The sequence below is a fragment of the Erythrolamprus reginae genome, chromosome 4, assembly GCF_031021105.1.
Source record: "Erythrolamprus reginae isolate rEryReg1 chromosome 4, rEryReg1.hap1, whole genome shotgun sequence".
NCBI classification, from domain to species: domain Eukaryota; kingdom Metazoa; phylum Chordata; class Lepidosauria; order Squamata; family Dipsadidae; genus Erythrolamprus; species Erythrolamprus reginae.
In genome coordinates, this window is record NC_091953.1 from 52,428,455 (window position 1) to 52,441,764 (window position 13,310).

Sequence of the window (13,310 nt, forward strand, 5' to 3'; positions counted from 1 at the left end):
AGATAGATGGATGGATGGATGGATGGATGGATGGATGGATGGATGGATGGATGGACGGTATGTAGGTAGGTAGATAGGTAGATAGATAGAGGATGGATGGATAGATAAAAATTCCATTCCCTGAATTTTTTGACTTTTTTGCTTCTGCTCATGAGCAGAAGCAAAAAATCGCTAAAATCATGTGAGCATGAGCGTGTCCTTTTGACATTTTGACACATTTTTGCTTTCTATGCATGTGCCCGAATTAAGAGGATGTGCAAGCAACCCGCTGCCGGTTAGCACATTATATTGGTTTTGACTTGATCCAAGACATGAGTTTATCCCATACTTGAAAACACTTGCATTAAATTATTACATTTTTGGAGTGCCTGTGAGTTTTCACTTCAGACAGTTTCATATCACTGATAAACTTAGGGGCGGTGGGGGGAAAGTAATTTAGGCAGAAGTCTCTTTTCCCCAGATTAAAATTATTACTTTGTTATTTCTACTCAGGAGTGAAACTCTTAACCACACTTTTCTTTACTTTTGACACAAACACAAGTATGGCTTTATTTTTGTTAATACTGAATGGAAAAGTAAAACACCCCCTACTGCTTTCACAGCTGTAGGTGAAGTAATATATAGAGCAGTGTCTTTGGAATCATTTGTGTGAACAGATACTAGCAAAGAAACTACAATAGAATTAGCAAATAGATCTATACAAGCTTAAAGTACAAAGTAATTAATATATACATAGAATGAAGAAATCTTGCCTTGATTTTTAAAGAGTCTGAATCGTAAGGACTAGGAATGAAGTCTGTGTGTACCCTGGCTCTGCCACAGAATGGTCCAACATAACTGATTTCTTCGTCAAACTTTAGACTGTCTCTGTTGCTTGTTCCGTCTGAATAACAAGTTATACCACCTGGAAGCAATAAAATTGATTCATTTTTGTGTAATGTCTAAGATAGGCACCATGTGAAATCAAACTACTCCATAGAAAACCTTGAAAAGATAGAATTATACATAAATGTAAAAATACATAGTAATTTAAAAATACGTAGTAACATAAAAATACATAGTACACAACATCAGCAGCAGCCGGCATACACAAACCATTATTTCTGACGAAATCATTGAAGTTTCCAGAGATGGCCCTGTGTGCAAGAATAACAAAGGCTTGATGGCCCCCCGATTCTGCAGAGTGTTTTGTAAAAACAAGTCCAGCAAACAGAATTTCATCTACACTAAAAAATCCATAGCCAGAAGCAATACCAATCACAGGAAACTTAGATCCAGACCAGATCCAACCCACCAGTGGTGGGCTCCTGCTGGTACTGCTAATTGCACGCAGGTCCATGGCTCTGGTGCACGAGTGTGGGATCGAGCGCAATTTTGCTTCTGCACTTGTACAAGTAGCAAAATCTCACATCAGGATGCACATGCACACATGTTTTGGCAAGTTTTTTTGTTCACCTGCCTCTCCCCAAACTGAGATAATTTAAACACTTAAAGAAAGTGAGTAAAATTTATTAAAATTAGTATTGGAATAGTTCAATTGAATTTATGAGACTTGGTGCTACTTAGGTTTGACGAGATCATTTCCCATAATTTATTCATGCATATTTCAGGCTAATTATTTCTGAAGCTGTGTTAATAGATGAACAATATGGCCCTCAAAGTCCACAAAGCAAAAACACCAATGTCATTAAAATGATTAAAGTCTGAATTGGCAAAAAAGTGATCTGAGGACTAGAGTGTAGATCTTCCTCAAGGCTAAAAACTAATGATATGTATTTTAAATATATTATTTAAGCAATCAACTGTTGAATATTTCTTCTAAATTCAGGCATATGGGAATGGGGATATGACTGTGAATGAGTGAGTGAATATGTGGCTTTTGGGGATTATAATATATTTTATACTGTTTTATTCTATTTATTGTTTTTACTTATTTTATATTGTTGGTATTTATGATCATTACTGTAAGCCGCCCAGAGTCTGATTAGAGTTGGGTGGCAGATAAATCTCATTAAATAAATAAATAAATATTTCGTTACTGTACATGTTACTGAATAAACGTTTAGACACAATGACTGGGATGCACTGCAGAATGAAAGTTTTAGTTTCAAATATTCTATTTTTGGTTAGATCTGAAGAGTCTTGTTTCAGCACATAACTAAATATCGTAGTATTCCATTATTTGTACTCTATGACAATCATTAAGTATTGTACCTCATGATTCTTGACAAATGTATCTTTTCTTTTATGTACAGTGAGAGTATATGCACCAAAGACAAATTTCTTTTGTGCCCAATCACACTTGGCCAATAAAGAATTCTATTCTGTTCTGTTCTGTTCTGTTCTATTCTATTCTATTCGCTCCGAGTCCACGAGCCGCTCCGAGTCCACGGAGAGGAGCGGCATACAAATCTAATAAATTATTATTTATATTATATTATATTATATTATATTATATTATATTATATTATATTATATTATATTATATTATATTATATTATATTATATTATATTATATTATATTATATTATATTATATTATATTATATTATATTATATTATATTATATTATATTATATTATATTATATTATATTATATTATATTATATTATATTATATTATATTATATTATATTATTATAATATTCCATTCCATTCTATTCATGCAAACCCTTAGAGCTCTCTGTTAAAATTATTAGAAAGATAAACATTTGTAAAATACTATCTGTATTTGAGTACTTCAACTGGCAGAAACCATGTTTATTTGAAAATATGATTGCTCTAGACCAGTGATGGCGAATCTATGGCACAGGTGCCCTAGTTCAGCTCCGGCATACATGTGTGTACCAGGCAGCTCATTTATAACCTCATACAGAGGTTCTGGGAGGGAATTTTTGGCTTCCAGAGAGCCAGCGGGGGATGGGGGAGGCATTTTTACCCTCTCCGGCTCCAGGGAAGCCTTTGGAGCCTGGGGAGAGCGAAACACAAGCCTACTGGGCCCACCTGAAGTTGAGAAACAGGACATTTCTGGCCTCCAGAGGGCCTCGGGGGAGGATAGGAGAAGTGGTTTGAATTATGGGTGTGGACACTCACACATGCTCTTTCAGGAAAAAAAGATTCACCATCATTACTCTAGGGCATTGTTTTCCAACCTTGGCAACTTGAAGATATTTGGACTTCAACTCCCAGAATTCCCCAGCCAGCGAATGCTGGCTGGGGAATTCTGGGAGTTGAAGTCCAGATATTTCCAAGTTGCCAAGGTTGGGAAACACTGCTCTAGGGCATGAAAATTGAATTGGTATATGTGTGTGTATTTGAATTTTTCAGTAAAATACATCTTAGTAAACTATATACCAGTTTTTCCTATTAGACCATTGAGTCCCACCAAACAATAGTCTTCCATAATTTTTATGTCTATTGACAATCAGATAGAATAGAATAGAATAGAATAGAATTTTTTATTGGCCAAGTGTGATTGGACACACACGGAATTTGTCTTGGTGCATATGCTCTCAGCGTACATAAAAAAAAGATACATTTGTCAAGAATCATGTGGTACAACACTTAATGATTGTCATGGGGGTCAACTAAGCAATGAAGAAACAATCAATATTAATAAAAAATCTTAGGATACAAGCAACAAGTTATAGTCATACAGTCCTAATTGGGAGGAAAAGGATGATAGGAATGATGAGAAAAACAGTAGAAATATTAGTGCAGATTTAGTAAAAAGCCTGACAGTGTTGAGGGAATTATTTGTTTAGTAGAGTGATGGCGTTCGGGAAAAAACTGTTCTTGTGTCTAGTTGTCTTGGTGTGCAGTGCTCTGTAGCGACATTTGAGTGTAGGAGTTGAAACAGTTTGTGTCCAGGATGTGAGGGGTCAGTAAATATTTTCCCAGCCCTCTTTCTGACTCGTGCTGTATACAGGTCCTCAATGGAAGGCAGGTTGGCTGCAATTGTGCTTGTACTTTTTATTGATATCATGAAAGAAAAAGAATTTTAAATAATGTGTTCATGACTAGACCCACCTCCAGAGCTCAATTCCAAAAAAATTTATAAGGATTGGGCTATTTAATTGAATTATGTTTCCATCCACATAATATTTATTGGCCAAGCAACCAGGAATAATTAGCACGGTATCTGTTCTTCAAGTACATCACTTTGTTTTCTCCAAATGTGTCTTATTGTATTGTGGCCAAAAGTGTGTGTTTCATCAGTCAAAAGCACTTTGTTCCCAAACATTTCAAACTAATTCAGACATACTTTAGATATGACTTGTAATGCAATTGAGTAAAGATTATGTTCTGACAACTCCTACATGCAGAATATTGCTGTATAAGCAATATTGTATTGCAGATAATTGGACAACAACTCCAGTGTCAGCTAAAATTTTGAGGAGCTCATTTGTAGATCTATGGGTTCTAAATTGTCAATTTAGCTATTTTTGCACAGAATTGTTTTTTTCTTGGTCTTTTGAATCTTGCCAAGTTTCATATAACTTCAGTTTCTTAACAGTATTTCTCACTGTTGAAATAGCTGCTTTATCTGGAAACCTTTTATAAGTAATCCTCAATTTACAGAATAGCTATTCATTTAGCAACTGTTTGAAGTTACAACAAGACTGAAAAGTAACTTATGGCCCATCTGTGCATTTATCATTGTTGCAGCATTACAATAAAAATTCAGGATCTTGGCAACCAGCATTCATTTATGATGGTTGCATCATCATGGGATCATATGATTACCCACCTTTCTAGCGAGCTTTCAAAGAGCAAATTCAACGGTGGGCACTGGATTCACTAAATGAATCCATGACTCACTTAACAAATGTAATGATTTGCTTAGCAATCATAATAAATATGGTTGTAAAATGGAAATTCTACTTAAAATTCTGGCTATAAGTTGAGGACTACTGTACTTAATGTTCTATATATGCTTTGTAAGAACATAGTGCTTCATTTTTAATTGTTCAGACACAACTGAGAGATTATGCATTTTTCTCATCTTTGGAACTATCTTCCCCTGGCTAATTGTATGTCTAATAAATCAATCAATTAAGAGCCAAGGTGTCGCAGCAGGTAGATTGAGTGCAGTACTCCAGGCCACTAAAGCTGACTGCAGATCTGCAGGTCAGCAATTCAAATCTCATCACTGGATCAAGGCTGAGTCAGCCTTCCATCCTTCCAAGGTGGGTAAAATGAGGACCCAGATTGTGGGGCAATATGCTGGCTTTGTTAAAAAGTGCTATTTCTAACATGTTGTAAGCTGCTCTGAGTCTAAGGAGAAGGACGGCATAAAAATCAAACAAACAAACAAGCAAGCAAATAAATAAAAACCTTTTGTGATATTATTAATATTTTGCACTGTTTTTTAAAAAAAATAATGGTGAATCAGTCTGAAGAATTTCCAAAGTGCTACACTTGCCATTTTTATTTTTATTGTGAATTTGTAATACTGTGTTTCCCCAAAAATAAGACCTTGCTTACATTTTTTTGATTGCTGAAATAAACGCTTGGCCTTATTGCCATGCACTCAAAAGCCCGATTGGGCTTTTGGGGAAAACAGGATATGCATACAAAAATAGCAAGTACGCACTGATATTTTATTATTAATATGTAGAGAGTATACAAACTTTTTTAATATATAGATTCACTAAAGAAATATAGATTGACTGAAGGACATAATTTTTGTCTGGAAAGGACTGGAATATTTACGTCTAGAATTCTCTACCAGGCTGATCATCTACAATTTCTCGACTAGAAAAGGATTGTGTTATTTTCAGGCAAGTTATCTGAATAAGGTTAACATTTTCAGTTAGTTACACATGCACATATACTTTTTATATAATTACGTTTTACTTACTTGAAGAACTTTGGCCGCTATTAAGACTATAGAGGCTGTCCATGGAGTCACTTGTTTTTATAGAAGCTGTGATTGTTTCTCCTCCAGGGTCACTGTCCCTATTTGAAGTAGAAAAACTTTTTCCCCCTTCACTCTTGAGAACCAAATAAAGAGAGATAACATTTCTTTTAGATGTTGCTCTTCATTATACAATATCTACTTTTTAACTTAAGGCATTTTTATTAATTAATTGTTTTCAGGCAAGGAAGCATTATAATAGCAAGACTTGACATGGTCATTACTTACCATTTGATAAATAATTATGTAACAATAGTTTCAGAAGAACTTTGTATAATGTCAATTACTATTGTACTAGCAACTCTATTACTAACTCCTAAATAAGGCTGTCCCATTTTTTCCTTAAATCTTAAAACAAATTGGTTTCTATGCATGAAAGTCTTCGTATACTTAAGATTTAATTGAATATAGTCTTATTTAATTTTCCCCACAATAGGCTGCATGAAAGACTTTTGAATATGCATTTTACTCAGAGAGGGAACTTTGGTGTATTATTATGTGTCCTTTGAATAAAAATCACTAGCATTGTTTTCTTTCTCAGGATATCAATGTGGCATTTCCAGAAACAGTTTCTTTATTCAGTCCTTCACAATGCATTTTTAGAACTGGTTTATATTTATATATTTTGCATTATATATATCTTTGCTTTAATGAATACAGTGATCCCTCGATTTTCGCGATCTTGATCTTCGCGAAACGCTACACCACGATTTTTCAGAAAATATTAATTAAAAAATACTCCACGGTTTTTTTGCTATACCACGGTTTTTCCCACCCGATGACGTCATACGTCATCACCAAGAGTCACTTCTCTGTCTCTTTCTCTTTCTTTCCTGTCATTCTCTGCTTCAATCATTTTCTCATTTCTCTTTTTTTCTCCCCTTTTTTCTATCATTTCTCTCTCTCTTCCTTCCACTCTTCTCTCTCTCTCTTTCTTCCTCTCTTTCACTGTCTTCCTTCCTTTCTCATCTTTCTTTCTCTCTCTCTTTCTCTATCTTGCTTCTTCCTCTCTCACACTCTCTTCCTCCCTCTCTCATCTCTTTCTTTCCTTCTCTCTCTTTCTCTATCTCTCCCCCTCTTGCTCTCGAGCGGCAAACGGCGGCCGGGCAGCCGGGTGAACAGGCGAGTGGCAAACGGGGGACAGGCGAGCGGCAAACGGCGGCCAGGCAGGCGGGTGAACAGGCGAGCGGCAAACGGCAGACAGGCGAGCGGCAAACGGCGGGCGGGCGGGTGAACGGACGAACGAGCGGCGGGCGGGTGAACGGACAAGCGACGAACGAGCGGCGGGCGGGCGAAAGGACGAGCGGCAAACGGACGAACGAGCGGCGGGCGGGCGAAAGGATGAGCGGCGGGCGGGCGGGCGAAAGGATGAACGAGCGGCGGGCGAACGGACAAGCGGCGAGATGTTTACTGTATTTTATTTATTTAGATAGATGTTTATCTAATACAGTATTAGTTGCACTTATCTAATATTAGTCGCTCCCCGGCTCCACCATCTGTGCATGCGCGGCCATTGAAAAAAGGGCGCGCATGCGCAGATGGTGTTTTTACTTCCACACCACTATATTGCGAAAAATCGATTATCGCGAGAGGTCTTGGAACGTAACCCTCGTGATACTCGAGGGATCACTGTATTCAATCTATTCTGTCTACCTTCTGCTAGACTCATTTTTAAAATTTCCTCACTGTTACCTTTAATACTTTCAACAAATCCTGCCCTTTTATTTTATAAACTTTCTCTGAACTGTTTCCACATTATTATTTTTTAATTTTGTTGAACAACATTTCATTGAACATATTTTAAATTTTGTATGATTATATATGCCTAATATCTGTTTCAAATTTTACTTTGAACAAAGATATGGCTCATACTATATGCATAAGTTGTTGAATAAATATATTAGACAATGCAGTAACTACCTCATAAGAAGAATAAGTAAATCAACATAGAACTCTTCTGAATATGTTTCTAATTTCTAAATTCATACATTACAAATGTAACAAGTAAGATGGCTGCTTTTACAAATATTTCCATGAAAGGAATTCCAATGCAACTTTACCTTCACAATATAAAAAAGTGTGAGATTCTGGAGAAAGGGGAATAGAGATATGAAAAGCAGAAAGAAGTTAGAATTATATCACTAGTTTTTTGCTGCATGCCTTTCCATCATGATAACTTTATGCAGAACCTCCCGAGTATTCATTAAAGCTGTGATTATGAGTTATCTGATTCCTTTTTTAAAAAGTTACTTATATTTGAAAATTTGGAATCTGAAATTGGTCTTTTTGGATAACCTGGATAGGAAGGAACTATGTTTTTCTGTTTTATCTTTGGAGTAAAGAATGCCCTGAGAGGAATTTATGGTTTGCACAAAAACAAAGTTTTGCTATATCCTCATGTATGGGAAGAACCAAACACGTTTTCTCATGTAAAACCAGAATTTTTATTATTGTTGCATGGTTGTGTTGCGAGAGTATCTAGGGAATATAAATAGAGGAACGTACCTGGAAGGATCTAAGATTTAGTCAATGAGTTATCCACAGAAGGTTTTTTGCTATAACAAAATTTCTTTTAAAATTTGGCCCAATGGAAAGAGTTTGACCTGGTAACACCTGATGAAGTGGACAAGGCCATGGGAGCTGTGAGCTCCATGACCTTTTGTTGGACCTTTATCCCTTCTGGCTGGTTTCGGCCAGTAGGTAGATGACATAGAGCTGGGTCCAGGAGATTGTCAACACTTCCTTGAGGGAGGAGTCCTTTCTGGCTCCCTACAAGGAGGCACTTGTGCATCCTCTCCTCAAGAAGCCTTCACTGGACCCAGTGGTATTCAATAACTATCATCCAGTATCCGACCTTCCCTTTATGAGGAAGGTTGTCGAGAAGGTGGTGTCACTCCAGATCCAATGGTCCTTAGATGAAGCTGATTATTTGGGCCCTCAACAGTTAGGATTCAGGCCCAGCTACAGCACGGAAACTGATTTGGTCATACTGATGGATGATCTCTTGTGGGCCTGGGATAGGGGTTTATCCCCTATCCTGGTGTTTCTTCTCAGCGGCTTTCGATGCCATCAACCATGGTATCCTTCTGCGCTGGCTGGAGGGGTTGGGAGTGGGAGGCACCATTTTACGGTGGTTCTCCTCCTACCTCTCCGGTCGGTCGCAGTCAGTGTTACCAGGGGGGCAGAGGTCAACTCCTAGTTCCGTCCCTTGTGGGGTTCCTCAGGGGTTGATCCTCTCCCCCCTGATGTTTAATATCTACATGAAACTTCTGGGTGAGATTATCCAAGGGCATGGGGTGAGTTACCATCAGTATGCTGATGATACTCAGCTATACATCTCCACCCCGTGTCCAGTCAGTGAAGCAGTGGAAGTGATGTGCCAGTGTCTGGAGGCTTTTAGGGTCTGGATGGGTGCTAACAGGCTCAAGCTCAAACCCAACAAGACGGAGTGGCTGTGGGTTCTGCCTCCCAAGGACACTTCCATCTGTCCATTACCCTGGGGGGGCTTTTGACCCCCTCAGAGAGGGTCCACAACTTGGGCATCTTCCTCAATCCACAGCTGACCTTGGAACATCATCTTTCGGCTGTGGCGAGGGGGGCGTTTGCCCAGGTTCACCTGGTGCACCAGTTGTGGCCCTATTTGGACAGGAAGTCTTTGCTCACAGTCACTCATACCCTTATCACCTCGAGGTTTGACTACTGCAATGGGGCTACCTCTGAAGAGTGTTTGGAAATTGCAAATTGAGCAGAATGCAATCACACGAGTAGTCATGGGCCTTCCCAGACATGCCTATGTTTCTCCAACACTCCACAGTCTGCATTGGCTGCCAATTGGTTTCCAGACTGAATTCAAAGTGTTGGTTATGACCTATTAAAGCCTTATATGGCATTGGACCATATTACCTGCGGGACTGCCTCCTGCCGCATGAATCCCAGTGACTGGTTAGGTCCCACAGAGTTGGCCTTCTCCAGATCCCGTCAACTAAACAATGTAATTTGGCATGACCTAGGGGAAGAGCCTTCTCTGTGGGGAGCCCGGCCATCTGGAACCAGCTCCCCCTGGAGATTCGTATTGCCTCCACCCTCCTTGCCTTTTGTAAGAGTCTTAAGACTCATTCATGTCACCAGGCTTGGGCCAGTTAGATTTTGTCCCCTGGCCAACGAATGATTGTATGGTGGTTGTACAAATGGGTAAGATTGATTTTAATATAGCTAGGAATTTTAAAATAGTTATGTAATTTTTAATTTAATTTGATTGATTTTTATTGTAACTTCCTGGTTTTTACATGTTGTAAGCCACCCTGAGTCTTCAGAGAGGGGCGGCATAGAAAGTCAATAAATAAATAAATAAATTTTTCAAAAGGTTAATCTTAGCTAAAGACATTCCTGGTACCTAGCAGCAAAAACCTTAAAATTCAGGGACCTTATATTAAACCTTAAATTTATTCCGCATACCATATACTTAGATATGGAAAACTGAAAGTATGCAAGCAAGCCACAACAAAATGAAGGTTAAAATAAAGTGTGTTTTCTGTCTTTTTCTTGCTAGTCCTTTTTGTTGTTGTTGTTTTAATGTTTCTGAGTAGATGTTGTATTGGAATTGTAAATATATGTGATTTGATAATTAGTCATAGTTACTATTTTAACTATTTTAAAATAGTTATGTAATTTTTAATTTAATTTGATTGATTTTTATTGTAACTTGCTGTTTTTTACATGTTGTAAGCCACCCCGAGTCTTCGGACTTCGGAGAGGGGCGGCATACAAATCTAATAAATAATAATAATAATAATAATAATAATAATAATAATAATAATAATAATAATAATAATAATACTGTAATTGGCTAAATGCTCATTTTACAGAAAGATAAAATTATATATAATTTCCCAAGAATCTGCATAAAAAGAAAAAAAATGTAGCCTGAATCTCAAAATGCAATACAGTAAATTAAAAAAAAGTTTACCATTTCCTCTGAAAGCGCCCTAATGTATTTTTTACCCATCTTTTTCTTCATAGTCATGGAAATGGCTCGCATCTTTTTTCCAATGCTTCCTCCATTGTTGGGTTTGGTTTGTCTCAATTCTGTGCCATCACATGTGGTATATATTTCATCTAGCTATTTAAAAAGAGGGCAAGAAAGAAAAGCTTTTAATAATTATGCACACACACAAACACACACACACACATTCTCTATAGACAGACAGATAGATAGATGGAGGGAGGGAGGGAAGGAGGGAGAGAGAGAGAGAGAGAGAGAGAGAGAGAGAGAGAATTGGTTGCATAGAGTGAATTGAAGCAGATCAATAATATGTATTATAAGAATTTACATGACTAGCTATTGTTTTCCAGTGCAAATTTTAAGCTATATCCACATAATATATTTTCTCGATGGTACAGTGAACCATACTTCCCTCTCTAAATTATGCTGTGACACAGCCACCTATCCATAAATAATTGCAATTGTCAGCAGTCGGAATTGTATATACGCACAGGTTTCCACATCAACCAGAATTCTGTAATCTTTCCATTGCAATCAGTTACATTGTATTTGTTAATGACATGTTTATTCAGTGATGATGTCATAATGAAAATCATATGCTGGATTCTACATGGCAACATATCACCTGAAATAGAGCTCCACTTCTCTCATAGCAAAAGTCCCATCAGTAAAAATCTACAAATTCAATCACAACTTTTCTACTAAAAAATAAATGTTTTGCTTCAGTGGGAGAAGAATGTAGAATATATTGCCAAAAGAAGTATAAAAATATTGATAGTGCCAGAGTAACCCCAAAGCCTGCAAGAGAAGTATAATGCATGGCATTTGGTACAAGAGATTTGTTATCACACCAATCCTTATTTAGGGGACTTTGAACATTTTAAAAACAGAATATCTTGACTTCTCCCACTGGAAGAGGAATAAAATTTGCCAGAGTAGCAAAACGTTCCCCATTTTGTTAAAATTCTTAGGTCATGTATGACTGTAACATTTCAAGATCCACAAAACAGCAAGCACTAGTAAAATTAATTAATAATACCAAAGGCTCTTTTATCTTCATCATTCTGGTTTAACAATTTGCATTTTGATTATGGATAAGGGGGAGTGCGGAGATGTTTTTTTTCTACCACAAAAATTGGGAGAAAAATATTTTATTTTATTTTAGAAGTCATTAACTTTAATCAAATGGTGCTAAATTGATTATTTTTCAAAATATGTTGAAAAGTCAAAGGGACGTGATGCAAATGAAGTACACTGCACAATATACAAACCTCAGATGAATCATTTGGTTTTGAGCTTGAGTTATGTCTTCGATTGTCAAATTTTCCAAAGCTGCTTGACCTCTATAAAAAAGAAATAAATGCTTACTGGATACTGTTCTCATCTTTAAAACTGATTCGCTATAATCTAGAAAAATTATTTGTCATATATTCAGGGATTAGTAGCAAAAATTATCTTAGATAAAGCAACCAGATTTTTGCAGGAATAGAAATTTTCACTTGCGAATACTGTACTCTGATTTTAGGTACAGATTGCTGAACTGAAGGTAATTTAAATCATATTCACCAAATGAACTATCATACTGGATTGTGAAGCTATATTAACCATATGAATTATGTAATTAATAATAAAATTGTTGTGCACCATCCAGATTCACTTTTGGTGAAATGAGTGGCTGTAAAAGTAAACAAATCGCACATTCACCTTATTGCCAAATATTGTTACAATTTTACGTCAGTAAACATTATCAAAATAATAGTGATTTTAAAGTAAGAATTATATATTTATTCCTTAAATAATGGAAATTGCAGCGTATAACTTTAATGAATGTATCAAACATTTCTTTGTCATCTTTTATGTTTTCCGTGTTGATGCTAAAAGTGTTTTATGCCAGGGGCTTAGAAATATTGTAGGCATTTCAGACTTTATGTAACACTAGTAGTGATCTGAAGAATATTATACAATTGATACTTACTATGCATTTTACAAAGTAGCATCTTTGCAGAAATTTTACTTTAGAAGGTATTTCAGCCTAATCATACATTACACATTTGCTATATTTGTTAAATCCAATTTCTTTTACATTCTTTAAAACTAAAAAAGTTGGCACAATAATTAATAAGAAGCATAAAATTATAATTTCAAAATTAGGTAGCTCACAATTATATAAAGACCATCTTTCCAGTTTCAGTTTTAATGTGAGTTTTTATTTTAGTTCCTAGACCACATCTCTGATGTCAATTTTTAGAAGCCTAAAAATAATTTTGCAAATGAAGATGCATTTCCTATATGATCTTTGCACATGTATTCAAAGTAGGAACATATTTCTTTAAAACAAAGGTACTATAAATTTGCCATGCTATTATTTATCATAAGTACAAATGCATAAA

The 13,310-nt window shown here is 36.4% G+C and overlaps 1 protein-coding gene across 2 annotated transcripts in view; it reads right to left on the reverse strand.

Annotated features, from left to right (window-relative positions):
- Window positions 1-13,310, reverse strand: part of SAMSN1 (SAM domain, SH3 domain and nuclear localization signals 1) — a 62,694-nt gene that overhangs the window by 10,057 nt on the left and 39,327 nt on the right. For both annotated transcript variants that reach the window (XM_070750267.1, XM_070750268.1), the window contains exons 2-5: window positions 12,192-12,263; window positions 10,885-11,037; window positions 5,862-5,994; window positions 753-904 (exon numbers count right to left, since the gene is read on the reverse strand). In XM_070750267.1, coding sequence (XP_070606368.1) covers window positions 753-904; window positions 5,862-5,994; window positions 10,885-11,037; window positions 12,192-12,263 — 510 coding nt within the window. The remainder of the gene's footprint in view (window positions 1-752; window positions 905-5,861; window positions 5,995-10,884; window positions 11,038-12,191; window positions 12,264-13,310) is intronic.